A 14,925-nucleotide genomic window follows, 5' to 3' on the forward strand; every position below is an offset into this window, starting at 1 on the left:
TGCTTTATTTTTTAAGGGGAAGGTATCACCAATATTTATGCAACTTATAAGACTTTCTGAAAGTGCTGTTGAGAAATGTACTTGTGACTTGATAGAATTTGAAATCTTAGGAGCAAAATAAATTGTCATGCTCACAAGACAGGAATTCAGTGTAATTATTTGTGGACTTCAGGCACAAAAAACATGGGCAGAAATGAGATAGAAACCAGTGAAATCAGACAATTAGACAATCCTGGTTTTATCCATTAATATTTTTAAGCTTTCAGAGGTAGGCTTTAGTATTCACCTCTTCCTTTTTCCACTTGGTTAGTTGGGATGCTTGTTTGAAGTTTGTTTTTTTTTAACAGCAACTTCAAACATAATAAAATTTAATTGGTGTTTCAGTTTACAGTTTGCTTACACACTGTATAGCATGCTTATCTTTCCTTATCTTTACAAGACCAGTGCACGCTTTTGGTGATTACCCATATTTTCTAATGTCTGAATTAAATGAATACATGCTCTGTATTCGTGCCTTCCGAACATTACTGTTTCAACTCTCCTTCTTTGTGTTGTGAATCATGTAAATTTAATACAAACATTTATCCAAGTTGCTTTGTAAACTGAGACTTGCTTCTCTTAAAAAAAGGAAGACTTGATGCAGTGAGTCAATGCTCTTATATAAAGGTAAACAAACCTGTTGGTATTTGGAGAGGCAGAGAATTTGCATTAACTGTTCTCTGAAATTTGGGCTGTCAGCTTAAAGGTGATTTTTTCAGTTGATACAGAAGAGTTTATGGGACTTAACGCTGTTCTGCAGAACTGAGAAGGGTTGGGTTATGCTGTTCTTGTCAGCAGTGTGCTAGCATCTGAAATTTTGGGCGAACTAGAATGATGTAAACTCACAGGGTGCATTACATTGCATTAAAGAGATAATTTGAATGCCTTTCTGTGTGTAATACTCGTGTGTGGGGTGTGCACATAGATAAAGAGGCAACTTCCTTTGTGTTTTCTTTCTCTTCTGTTAAGCCTCTCTGAGTTGGCACAAGGCAGTGAATATGAAATTCTGCCATGCTGTTTTAAGTTACTTTTCTATTCAAGCTTTTCTTTTTGAAGTTTTGCACCCGTGCCAGTTAATCTAGGAGTAGAATTGGCTTCCTCTCAAAGATAAGGGACGGATAAATGTGTGAGGTGAGGAACATGGAGATACTGAGAAAATGTTGTACTCAGCTTTGTTAAAAGTCTGTGGGCCAAATACAAGTTCTTTGCTTAGCGTCTAATGTTTTAATGAAATTATATAATACGCATAACACATGCTTATTAAATACAGTTTCTCTCCATTGTGATGATTTGGTGGTTTGTTTTTTTTTAAGGTTAAATGATGCACCAGTTCAAGGATACACAGATCACGTTGGTAACAAAACTACTATACGGATGACGTACCCAGAAGGAGCCCCGCTTTCTGAACATGAGTATCCTCCTGCTAGCTTGTTTGTAGCTGTTTTGTTTAAAAGTGTTGATTTCAACTGGCTTCAAGCAATGATAAAAAACGAAACCTTGGTATGTAATGTGACAGTGTTATGCACCCGTGTTTTGTGTTTTTTTTCTTATGCTTAAGAAGCTGACTAATCTGTTACTTACTGTTTTATTATACCAAGGATCTTTTATGTAACTTTGTGGGGTTTTTTTTAGCTCTGTCTCCTAGTTACAGTTGGTACCAGCATTCATGTTGAAGCCCCGTGCTGACAGTAACACTTCTTCTTTTTCTGCAGATATTGGTGGTTTGCACCAAGCTCCATGACAGTGAAGGTTTATTAAAGTGGAATTCATTTCACGCTAGGTTTAAGTAACTTGTTCAAGTCTGCAGAGCCTGAAATAGAAATGAGATTTCTGGATGTCAGTCCATCTTTTTAACAGCCGAAGTCTGTGCTGCTACAATAGGCATACATGCAGTTAATCTCTAGTTGAAGCATCGTGGTTGTTAGTTCATTTGTGGTTCTAAGATTAAGATGTTATTTATTTCTCACCGAATATTTCAAGAAATGCAGAGATTCCTAAGGAACTGCTAGAAGGGTTTAATCTTCCCAAGCTCTTTTAAATTGGTGGTTTTCACCTCTTTCAGTTTGCAGGCAGATGATTTCTGCAAGTTGAAAACCAGTAGCTAGGAATTTCTGATCACAGACTGAAAACAAGTGCTCTAAATTACTGAGAGAGATTTAGAAGAAAGCCTGTTAAGTTTTTTTAACAGTCTGATAGATACTAGTTTAGGTACTCCAAGTTTCTTAATTCTGTGATTTTTATAACAGGAGAGCAGATGGAAGATCAGTTTAATATTGACTGTGACTGTTGCCTACTACTACTTTAGTCCAGAGAATGTGTGTGTAGGGATATTGCCTTGTTTTGAGTAATCTGAGTATATTTTGTAGAGGGGAGACTTTTCTGAACGCATAGATTTGCGCAAATTTAAGAATTTCTGCTCCCTGATTTTTTTTCTTACCAGGGACAAGGCAGCGTTGGTCTATTACCTTCCCTCCAGCAGTGTGCTAATTTTGATGAGCAGCAGCTTTCTAGCTTCAGTTGAGTTTTACAAGCTGTCTGGCTATTTCATGTTTTACAGTTTGGTTTTAAAGAATGACTAGTACAAGGAGAGCTTTCTGTATTAAAATTTGTTGGGAGGGAGATTGAAAGAGTGATTGCTTTTTGGCATCTGCAACATTCTCTACAGTGAGTTACAAGACTGAAGTATATGCTTTATGAAGAGGGTACCTCTTGTTTTGTTTGGCTTAGGAGCAGATCTGCTTGTCCACCCCTTCTTCCTTGTTCTGGTGTTTTTGCTGGTTCAGAGAGACAGTTTTGGGAACTGATCTGGGAATGGGCATACTGGAGAGTGTCCACCAAAGACAAGGGACTGGAGCATCTCTCCTATGAAGAAAGGCTGAGAGAGATGGGACTGCTTAGCCTAGAGAAGAGAATGATTAGGGGCACATCTTATTAAAGAATCACAGAATTGTCTAGGTTGGAAAATGCCTTGAAGATCATCCAGTGCAACCATCAACCCAACATTGATAGTTCCCAACTATACCAGATCCCTCAGCACTATGTCAACCCGACTCTTAAACCCCTCCGGGGATGGGGACTCCACCACCTCCCTGGGCAGCCCATTCCAACGCCCAACAACCCCTTCTGGAAAGAAATGCTTCCTAATATCTAGTCTAAACCTTCCCTGGCGCAACTTGAGGCCATTCCCTCTTGTCCTGTCCCTTGTTACTAGGCTAAAGAGACTCACCCCCACTCTCTGCACCCTCCTTTCAGGGAGCTGTAGAGGGCGATGAGGTCTCCCCTCAGCCTCCTCTTCTCCAGACTGAACCCCCCCAGTTCCCTCAGCCGCTCCCCAGCAGACCTGTGCTCCAGACCCTGCCCCATCTCCGTTGCCCTTCTCTGGCCACGCTCGAGTCATTCAATGGCCTTTTTGGGGTGAGGGGCCCAAAACTGAACACAGGAATCGAGGGGCGGCCTCGCCAGTGCCGAGCCCAGGGCTCAGATCCCTTCCCTGTTCCTGCTGGCCACGCCAGTGCACTGCTGGCTCCTGTTCAGCCGGCTGTCAATCACTCCCCAGGTCCCTCTCTGACTGGCAGCTCTCCAGCCACTCCTCCCCAAGCCTGTAGCGCTGCTGGGGGTTGTTGTGGCCCAAGTGCAGCCCCCGGCATTTGCCCTTAGTGAAACTCCCCCAGTTGGGCTCAGCCCATCACTCCAGAACATAAATACCTGAGGGGAGGATACAAAGAGAATGGAGCTGGGTTCCCTTCAGTGGCGCCCAGTGACAGGGTCAGAGTCAATGGGCGCAAACTGGAACACAGGAGGGTCCATCTGAACATCAGGAAACACTTTTAGATTGTGAGTGTGACCGAGCACTGGCACAGGTTGCCCAGGGAAATTGTGGAGTCTCCATCCTTGGAGACGTTCAGAAGCCATCTGGGCACAGTCCTGGGCAACTGTTTCTGGGTGGCCCTGCTTGAGCAGCGTTATTGGATCACTTGACCTCCAGAGGTGCCTTCCAACCTCAACCCCTCTGTGATTCTGTGAACTGAAAACATACTTCTCTTCAATACTAGGCTTTCAGTTGGATCAGCTCTCTGTGCAGGCATTGGCACTTAAGTAAACTGATTCAGAGCACAGGTGGGAAGATGGAACCATAGCAACCTAGATCTGATCAATTTAAGTTGCTGTAGAGTTCTACCTTAAAGCCTGTTTAAAAAATATAGGTCTGTGTTGCAGCTGTATCAGTTCTATCATGTGCTTAGTGTTACCCATTATATGGAAAGACTTGTAAAATGAGCCTGATGTAGTATTGTTTTTTTCCATTAGCATGCATTCTAATTGACTGCAAGTGGCATGAGATCAGAACCTAGCTTGCTGAGTCTTGTGTAAATCCCCTTGGGAAGTGTTACATTTATCACGAGGTGGATGCTGTCAAACAACAGCTGTTCACTTCAAAGCCTGAGCAAAATTGTTTTAAATCCACTGCTTGCTTCAGAATGCCTGGTTAATGTTCATGGAAAACTGTGATTTCCCTTTCCCATTCCTTTAAATATTGCTTCCTGCTCAGTTGTGCTGGGGAGGGTCCAAAGAACCTGGAGGTTCTGGTGGATATGTTGATGGATGAAACAGAGTGCAGTCAAATATTCAGAATAAACAACTTTTCCCTCTGCTGTCCTCTCTGCGATTCCAAATACTTAGAAGGTTTTTCCTCTTTTGGGTCAGTCGCTTGAACTGTACGCTGCTATTCGTGAACCACCTTAGCTATAAACTGGTTCCTGACTTGCTCAGAATCACTCATGAATTCTATAATTTGTATACTGTATCTGCCATACACTTTGCAATCTCGGAATTTCCCTTTGCTGAACTTTTTTTTTTTTTTCTTTCTCTTAGCCTCTGTGGGTGCGACTCTTCTTTTGGAAGGAGGTTGCTGAGAAAATTCCTTTTACATCAAAGCAGTTTCGGATTCTGAATCCAGTTGTCATTAAAGAGACAGCTTTGGACATTTTACAGTTCCCTGAACCTCGATCAAAATTCTGGGGTTGGGATAAGGTAAGACGTTTCCTTTTGGGAGTAGGAGACTATAAAATACAAAGTAAAATAAGAAACTGAAACAAGTTTTGGGCTCTTCCTTCAATATAGTTTCTCTGTGCAGTTTCAAGCTGGTCTCAAGTAATAGGGAAATTAATGTACTCTCAAAAGATTCTGGTATTTTCTTGTCTAAAATCGAAGTAGGATTTCAGTTCACCTTTTTAGATGAGGTATTATGCCTTTGCATGCTGACATGACATGGCCTGTTTTACAAAGCATTCAGATGCAGTCAGGCATCCGTTTATTCCAGTACAGTGTGTTCACTGACATGTTGTTGTGACTGGTGTTAAATATTCAAAACAGGCATTTTATGTATGTTAAGTGTGTTAAGAGCAGCCCTGTTAAGTCAAACCAGCAATCAGCTACAGGCAGATGTGTCTCTGACTGCAGGGAAAGCAGAGTGTGGATACCAGGCCAGTGTAACCAACCTTCCAACTGTTGGAATTGCTGTGCATGCCAGTGTGCTCAACAGCAGCTGAAGGGTATATCCTCTCTCTGTCCTTTGCTCCAGCAATAGCACGGAGTGGTGAATTGCTCAGTTTAGGTAGACACTGCACTTTAGTTATTTAAATCATTTGCTTGAGAAATTAGATATCACTAGTTCTCTTGAACTATGAAAAGTACTGAATAACCATCTTTTTGTGTGAAAGCATTTAATGGTAGCGTTATTGCACAAATGTTTGAAGGATCTTCTCACATTTATATATCGAAGTAATGTAACGTACCAAGCTATATATCTTTTGGTTGTATCGTAGTATATTTGCCTTCTCCACAGGTTGTTCAGTGAAAAGTCATATTCTGAAGAGTACTGTTAGAGAGCCTCTTGCTCGAGACAGAAGTAAGCGTAGATCAAGAAGTGTCAGGTGTAACTGAATGTCAGGAGTTGTTTGAGTGGAGCAAGAGTTCACTTGTAGTTTAACTACCTAGTAATAGGGCATCTTGCTTTCACAGCAAAAAAAATGTGTTGACAGCCAAAAGTCTTTTTAAAGGCAAATACTCAAGTTGTATTAGTATCTGGCCCTGAAGTTTTTAGTTTTACTTGATCATTTAATTGGTTTTTAATTGTAAGTGATTTTAGTCTTGTTTAATTTATTTCAGTTTTAACTGAGGAGCCACTGAATTTTGTAAAGTGTTTGTAAAAACTGGCAAAGAAGAATATGTTTGAGTTCATCAGGCTTCATGTTTTCCCTCTTTTTAGAATGTACCTACAATTGGGGTCACAGCTGTTGTTCTGGCCACACATTTATGTGATGAAGTGAGCTTAGCAGGATTTGGATATGACCTCGATCAGCCCAGCACACCTTTGCACTATTACAACAACCTCTGCATGGCTGCCATGAATGGACAAACTATGCACAATGTGACAAGCGAAACAAAATTCCTGCAAAAACTGATCAAAGAAAAAGTTGTCAAAGACCTCACTGGTGGGATACTTTGTGAATTCTGTGGCAAAGACAGCTAGTGATTGAAGTGAATCATGGTTTGGATTTGTTAAATTTCCAGAGTTCAGCTCGAACAACCTTTTCACTGTCTTAAGTAGTTCTTTAAAGTGTAAAATGGACATGGAATCTCTGCTGCCTTTTTTAATGTCAAGTTCAATTTGTTGGACTTTGAAATTTATTTTGATGTCACATTCTACTTTGCACATTTTTGAATAACTATGTAAATACAACTTGGAGTTGAAAGAGATCCATTTAAAATATTTAATGTTTTAAGTTGTCTGAAGAAAAGCAGAGGTTTTGTTTTCAGATGGGGATGGTACGCACAACGCTAGCCTGAGTTGTCTAACAGCATACAAGAGTTATTTTTCCATGGAACTGCTGCCTTTGATCCAGTTTTTGGTGTATGATTCCTTTTCATGCATGCCATGAAAAGAAAGACATATGCTTCTCAAGTATTTAATTTCTTGCAACCTGAGCGTTGTGTTTCCTCCTCAAATATTTATATTCTTTTGGTTTTGTGCTAATATTTTTGGGGGGGTGGAGGAGGAACATGGGAGTGGAGGTGAAGGAGAAGAACTGTTGTGGCAACAACTGAATAGTAAGTACTTTGGCATTCATGATTGATATTAAAATCATTGATGCATTAATGTACTGGGTTAGAATCCTGCTTTTTCATGAGGCATGTTTGGGCCCAGGGCACACTATAAAAGGATTTAGCAGTAGGAGGCTTTCACCTGAACCAGATCATTTGTCATTTCCATTTCTTAAGACCCAGATAAATGTTTCTTAACTAGCTGATTTGCAGCAGAGTTCAGCTACCCCAATTAAAGTAGTCACATTAATACAAAAATCTGTCCCCCCTCTTTTTTTTTTTTTTGAGTGACTTGAGAATTGTTGGTTCTATAAAACACTAGTTTGTATGAATCTTCCATTTAGCAATAATAGAATCTATGACTAGGTTAAAATTTCCATTGGTTTACTTTATGATCCTTAAGTAATTAATTACAGATATCATAACCTTAATAGTTTACAATGATGATAACCCTTATAAACTCTAGTGTTAACTATTTAATTGAAGGGAGAGGTAGAGTTGTTGCTTTTCCTGGATCAGCTTTTAAGTCAACAATTAATTGAGTGTGTATAAATTAAGAAGAAAGTCACTTTGAGAAATTAGTATGATCTAGTAGCAAGCTAGATAACTGCTGAAAACAGTATACTTCAAAAAAAAAAAAATCTGTAGATATGTTCTTGTGACTGGAAATCAGTGCATTGCAAAGAAACTGGACTGTGCAGATCTGTAAGCAGGTTTTGATGTTCATTTTCATTTTGTTACTAGTAGAGTAGTAGGTATGACTGTTTGCACTGAGTAGTGTTGCTAATCTATGTGAAAAATGCTTTCTTTGGGAATGAAAGCTTGTGAGCAAATTGATCAAAGGGTGACCTAGAATTGTTGTTCATAGTCATGGACTCTCCACATGGTGAACATTTCCACTTTTTTATTAATCGTGGGCAAAAATATGAATGTAGCTGTAGTTTTAAATTTTTAAAATACTAAAATACTAATGTGGGAAAGCAAGCTTAGGGTGGTTTGTTTTTTTTAATGGAGAGAAGATCTAATGAATGATAATGTTAGAACGCAGGAGCATCGGACTGATTCTGATTCTTGCCGTTATACTAAAAGGCAATAAAATGACATCAGATCATAAAGCATAACTCTGAAGAAAGTTGTAGTCCTCATCTTTCCTAAATCCTGTGTACCTACATGTCCTTGAAAACCTGTTGTGGATGGTGAGCAAATTTGAAAATCAGGTTCTTGTCTCTGGCACTGTTTGTGTTTATAGCAATAATATTAATCTAACTTCTCTGTGAAACACATTAATTTTTGTACTAGCAATAAATTTCTAGTCTGTTGTTCTTGTAAGTATAATAATTATATTGTTTAATTTAAAAATATTTCATGTGTAAAGAGTTTTATACAGATAATCTTTTAGTTAATATATTAAAATGCACTAATTATTTTCTCGATTTTTAAACTGGAAGCAAAGTACCATAATTTCATTTGCTATTAGTGAAATTTTGGAAGATTTCAGTATGTGTGTGTTGGGAAGACATCCTGAATACACCAAAAATGCGTGTGTCAGAGCACTTGGTCCCTCACCAGTTTGCTTTATTCAGTAACTTACATTAATCAACTGATTATTCTTAAATGCCAGTAGCTTTTTGAAGATGCTGTCTTTACTGTCAAATTCTCAAATTATGTTGATGTAGGATTAGATTGTTTTCCCACCAGTTTTATGGCTTGTGATAAAACATTGTTCTCCGTGGTAGTGTATACTGCATTGAATACGCCTGCACAGACTCGACCATCCGTGAAATGGCAGCAAAGTTCAGGTTGCAAAAAGCAATAAACTGATGAAACCACTTTTACTTACGTATTTATTTGTCTTGCATTTTACAATTTGTTCTGCCTCCTTTATTAAGGATTTTACATGTCTTACTGATCCAGTTGAAAGTCTTGATACAATCCGGGGCACTCAAAAAGAGGGGAGGTAGTGGCTGATGATAACTTTTTTCCTTTCATTTATTCCTTTTTGATACCTGTCAGTGGAGTTATATCTCTGGTGCCTGGAAAGGAGAATCCATCTCAACGCTGACCATATCGTAGGCTTCCAGGATTTTGAAGTTAATGTGGATGAGTATATTTCAGACTGGGTTATAGCATTGGCCTTAAATTGAAGGGTGTGTGTCCTTCAGCGGTGGAGACAGCCTGCACGTTCTGATCTGTGCTTCAGTCTTGCAGGAGGTCAGATAAAGACAGAAGCTGTGTGTGTCTCGGTTGCTGTGTCCCAGATCTTATGTTTTGCAAAGAATCTGCATAATCCCTTGTAGATAGGCCATAACGGTGTTTGTTTAAAAAGTCAACAAAGAATCTGGGAGATGTGATAAAGCCATTGTGTTCCACATTGGAATTTCTCTTTGTAACTGCTCTCTGCATAGGAGATATCACAGTTATGTCTCTGACCTGTTCTGCTGCTGAATTTTTTTCATGGTTCCTGTGCAGGGAGCACAGCTTCAGCTCTGTCCTCCCTTGAATTTAGAGTGGTGCTTAAATACTTGCATTGTTTTCTGTGCTTTTAGTCTTTTGGGTGAGATAAGTAGAAATTCTGTGAGGACTAAACAATTCTGAAACTGTTCAGAAGATTTAGATAATTTGTGAAGCTTTGTTTATTCTTTCAGTATGTTCAGATTTGTATGGCCACTTAGGGAATGGCAAAAAAGATGAACAGCATACTTACTTTGGCTAGATCCGATTTGTTTAAACAGATGGGAACTTTCAATTGCTAAGTGGGAATTTATGGTGCTGTTTTTCAAGTGTTTGTAGGAGTCCTGCACCCAGCTGGAGACAAACTGATGTTGCCTTGGATAAGTACCACAGGTAAGGTTACGATTTGTTTGTTATACCACTACGAACACGTGCCATGGTTGTGTGAGGAGACACACAGAACCTCTTGACTGCAGCGGGAAAGCGCTGAAAAAGGTGGTTGCTGCCTGTGACCACTTGCCATCAGCACTGGATATTGAGCTTGTAGGGTTGTTGAGATGCTGATAAGGGACTGAAGAGCAGTTCATCCTCCCCAGCGGATGGGTGTGTGCCCATAGCTTCAGGTCTCGTGCTGCTGTTGGAGCTCCAGCAGGAGATGGGAGGGAATCAGAGGTGGTGAGTGTGATCTCTTTGCCTGTCACCCAAGGGAGGAAGAAGGAAGGGCTCATGCACCTCAGTTTGACTAGCACAGTTGCAATGCCCTGGCTTCCTTCCTCCAGCCTGCCAGCAGCAAGGTTTTACACAAATACTTGATTTTACCAGCATCTGGATCTTGTCCTCTGAAATTTCTCTTGCCTAGGAAGAGGGTGTATGTCGCAAGGTGAGTGCTCTTACTGTCTGACCAAAACTTCTCATGTTTTATATGTGTATAATCCTCCCCACTGTTCCTGGGAAGGAGCCACAGTGGCTTGTAGCTCTGTGCTGGTCTGTGTATCCCTGGTTACGGACCTGTACATTGCTGTGTGAGAATCATTTTGCTCAAGTTCTACCTTTATTCCTTGCTCCTCTCTGTATAAAGCTTATTGCACTTGTGTGCTAATAGAACAAGACTCTTTTTAATTAAAAAGAATACAATAAGATGCCTGCCTTGAAGCATAACAAAGGATCTTTTGGTCAGGAACTGGTATGTGTTCTTTACGAGCTAGAGTTCAGACTTTATCACGTATGACTGACTCTCACAAGGTCATGACACCATTGGTGGCAACTCTGGTGGTCAAGGTAGGAGGCCAGTGTTAAATCAACTGTGCTATGACAATTTCTGTGTTTTATATTAGCATAAAATCATCTAGGTTGGCAAAGACCTTGAAAATCATCTAGCCCAAACATTAATGTAGCACTGGCAGTTTCCAGTTCCACCAGATCCCTCAGCGCTGGGTCAACCCAACTCATAAACCCCTCCAGGGACGGGGACTCCACCACCTCCCTGGGCAGCCCATTCCAACGCCCAACAGCCCCTTCTGGAAAGAAATGCTTCCTAATATCCAGTCTAAACCTTCCCTGGTGCAACTTGAGGCCATTCCCTCGGCCATTCCCTTTTGTCCTATCGCTTGTTACTTGGTTCAAGAGACTCATCCCCCCTCTCTGCACCCTCCTGTCAGGGAGCTGTAGAGGGCGATGAGGTCTCCCCTCAGCCTCCTCTTCTCCAGACTGAACCCCCCCAGTTCCCTCAGCCGCTCCCCAGCAGACCTGCCCCAGCTCCGTTGCCCTTCTCTGGACACGCTCGAGTCATTCAATGGCCTTTTTGGGGTGAGGGGCCCAAAACTGAACCCAGGAATCAAGGTGCGGCCTCACCACCAGGCCTCACCAGTGCCGAGTACAGGGGTAAGATCCCTTCCCTGTCCCTGCTGGCCACGCTGGTGCTGACACATGTTATTTATGATACATTGATATGCAATACCAAGAATTACCAGGACTGTTTTTTCAGGTGGGGGAGTGGAGAGGCAGGGCCCATAGATTTTGTTAATCTCTTCAGCTACCTGCCTGTTCCAGGTGATTTACCCTTCTTGCCCAAGCACTTGTGCATCACCTCTTTGTGGTTTAATTAAAAAAACCCACCTGTGATTGAATCTTCATTGAAATTCTCATACCTGTTAACACTTGCATTTTCCAGCCTGTGAACTGGAATTAGAGCTGCTCATGCTTGGAGGGTTGAGTGGGGCTGAATGTAGGTGGTTTACCTCCCTTTGGGGTCATCTGCCTGGTCATTTGTTTTCACAGCCTGCCTCTCTTGTGCTCAGGCCAAAACCAACTTGTTTCCAAGCTCCGACATAAGCCTTTGAGGAGAACAAAGCCTTCTTGTTCAGTGCAGCCACTCCTGCTCCCTCCTTGTGGGCAGCAAGGAGCCCTGGCCTTTGGAAGGAGATGCTTCCAGCTGCATGGGACGGCTTTGGCAGCAGTCGGGCACTGGAGCTGCTCGTTGGAAGGGGCTGCCAAGGGTCAACAGGAACATAATGGGCAAGTTGCAAAAAAACAAGCTTTTTTTTTCTTTTCCATCTTTCTGACGAAAGCTAGAAATCTAGAAATACAAGCGGGTTCTGCTGCTCAGCACTACATGCTTCCTTCTCAGCAGTCTTTGCTTTCCTGCTGTAGCTAGAATAATTATTCTGTAGCTCAAGGAAGTCTTGAGCCCCAGCTCCGGCCTTCAGTATGTAAGCCAGTCCTGAGAGGGAAACAGAAACAAGGTTGCTTGCAAATTTTCCCTTTGTTCATCCTGTTTGTATCTGATCTCAGCTGAAGAAAAAAAGCACATTTTGCACAAGCTGAAGTCACCACCACCTCAAGCTGAGTTAAAGATGAGAGGATGCGAGGACCTGGTGGAGCTGACAGAGAAGCTGCAAAGGAGTTTTACCTCTGCAAGAGCTAGATTGTTGCTCATAATTTTCCCCCTTGCATCCCTTTTGGTTCTGCCTCCTTTATTTTGGGCTGTCAATATTTTTAATGCTGTTTTACTCTGATTTGTTGGGGTTTTGTTTGTTGGGTTTTGTGTGTTGTTTTTTTTTTTCACACTCTTGTGTGTCTCACTGGGCTGCAGTGTCTCTCCAGCCTCTTCTTGAGGCTGATCAGCTGGAGAAGTTCAGGTGGAAATGGTTTTTGCCCATGAATTTGCTGTGGGGTTGAGTCTGCAGCAGAGAAACCTGAGAAAAGGACTTGGGGCAACAAGGAGTACAGTAGGGAGGAGGTTTGGGACAAGTAGGCCTAGAGGAGAGTTAAACCAGGACCTTGGCAGTGGACTGGAGAAGGCAGAAATATACCGACATCTGATTTGAATGTCCAAGGGTAGTCATGGGAATTCCTCTGCAGCAGGGCAGCAGCTGCCAGGATTGACCGTCTAGAGCACTGTGTACCTGGGCCTTTCATGCTGCTGTAACATAAATGACTATGAAATATCTCAGCAAAAATTTTTGGCAAACTTCTGCTTTCTGCTGAGGAGAGCAGATGCTCATAAGCAGCAGATGCTCATAAGAAGCAGCCAGTGGGAGTTTTCAAGGCTTGGGGCTGCTGTACCTGCAGGAAAAGATCAGGATGTGAGTCTGGGGCCGTTTTACGATCTCTGTGCTGCTCTGTTGGAGAAAGAAGTTTGCAGGTTATTGTAGTTGGTTGATTCATGACTTTTTAATGCAAAATCTTCAACAAGAAAGCAGGGTTGGTTTGTTCTAGCAGTTGAATATCGAGATTACTGTGAGCATTTTCAGTTTTATGGCTGGGTGGAGAGGTCTGGGGTTATTTTTAAACAAGTGCTTTCCTGTTTATAGAAGCTGTTAATCAGGTCAGGTCACAGCTTAGCTCAAAACCCCAAGAGGTTTTCCTCTGCATGGTCAAGAGGGTCTGAAGCCTGTGTCACTGCTTCTGTCTGGTTCTATCAGGCTTGATTTCTAAGCCTACTTTTCCCTGCAGATGGGCTGTTCCTTGTGTCACCAGCCAGTAATTCATGCTGGATTGTCCCTGGAGTTGGCTGCTACTGAGAAGTAGGTGGATGCAAGTCAGTTTGTAGCTCTGCAGCTTCGGGAGACCTTGGGGTGTCTTGAGCTGGAACCTCCTGCTGCGAAGGGACAGTCCCAGCCATTGCTTATAACAGTTTACACTTAGGCTGCATTACAAATGTCAAGGATTTTAAATACCTGGGTATCAAAGATGTCCTCTTGCCCGGCAGCCGACCTGGAGGTTCACAGATAAGAGATGCTGAATTTTATGTCGTGATATAAAAACAAATGCGATGAAGTCGTTCATAAAAGCAGCACTAAGGTGGGCTCCCTGTGGTCTGTAAAGGCAGTAAAGGTTTTTCTTCCAGCTGAGCCTCAGGGAGACATTTCACATTTGTAGAAGGACTGGAAATTAGAAGCGGGTGCGTAGCCCCATCTAGTGCTTTGTCGTGATTCGTGCTGCTAAGCCAGGATGCGCACAGCCTGGGGCCGAGGCTCTCCAGCTGCAATGCACTGCTTTGAAGAATCAAAGCAGGAAAAAAAAAATCCTTAACCACTAATACAACACGTGTGGGCCGGGTGCTGGAAGGTAAGCCTGAAGTGAAGGCCATGGGAATGAACTGTTTTCCTTATCCCGTGGCTGAGTATTATTAAATAGTCAGCTGTTGGCCCAACCACAGTGCAGCAAGGGATGCAACAAGGTGGCAAATAACCTACACCCAGGCCTAGCACTCTGCAAGAGGAGCCAAGTGGGTTTTTAACCAGATAATGTTTTCTTGGATTGAAAATTCAGTTTTTCATCTGTGTAGGCGTGAATGTAGCAAAACCCGCATCTAATAATATTTCTAAATTCCCTTTCCTCAAAGTCTCCATCAGTGGTCTGAGAGCTGCTAACTGACCTGTGTGTCCTCTTGCCTGGGACAAGCCGGCCTACATCAAGCATCCAGAGAGGAGCTGAGAGCGCAGGGTAGGTGCTAGATGGGTCAGGAGGGGTGTAAAGTGACAGCCAAGGGATGGGATAACAGGGATTTCTTCCTGTCTTGTAGCAGGCTTGTATGATGTTTGGTAGCTCACCTGGTGACCTGACCAGCCTTTCTCTACAGAAATGTTTCTGTGGGTGGTGGCTGTTGGTGTGGAGCATGTTCTCAGAGCAAGCAAGGTGTGAACCAAGGGCACAGCTGTAGCAAAGCCATCTGAAGAGGTGGGATGTGCTACTTGGGCTGGAGGGAGGAGAGCTGATGTCCCCATTGCTACTCACTGTGTCCCCACTTAGTGCCTCCACAGACACAAGTGTGTCTCTGAGCAGAGTGTCACACTCACCTTTAGTGCTGGTGGCTCTTGGGTCACCAGAATA

At 42.3% G+C, this 14,925-nt stretch overlaps 1 protein-coding gene across 4 annotated transcripts in view; it reads left to right on the top strand.

Moving 5' to 3' along the window:
* ST3GAL5 (ST3 beta-galactoside alpha-2,3-sialyltransferase 5) overlaps nt 1-8,964 on the top strand; it is a 30,327-nt gene extending 21,363 nt beyond the window's left edge. For all 4 annotated transcript variants that reach the window (XM_074904342.1, XM_074904343.1, XM_074904340.1 and 1 more), the window contains exons 5-7: nt 1,353-1,539; nt 4,909-5,067; nt 6,305-8,964. In XM_074904342.1, the coding sequence (XP_074760443.1) occupies nt 1,353-1,539; nt 4,909-5,067; nt 6,305-6,568 (610 nt within the window). In that variant the 3' untranslated portion in view covers nt 6,569-8,964. The remainder of the gene's footprint in view (nt 1-1,352; nt 1,540-4,908; nt 5,068-6,304) is intronic.
* Nucleotides 8,965-14,925: the final 5,961 nt, after the last annotated feature.

The sequence above is a fragment of the Athene noctua genome, chromosome 4, assembly GCF_965140245.1.
Source record: "Athene noctua chromosome 4, bAthNoc1.hap1.1, whole genome shotgun sequence".
Lineage (NCBI taxonomy): Eukaryota > Metazoa > Chordata > Aves > Strigiformes > Strigidae > Athene > Athene noctua.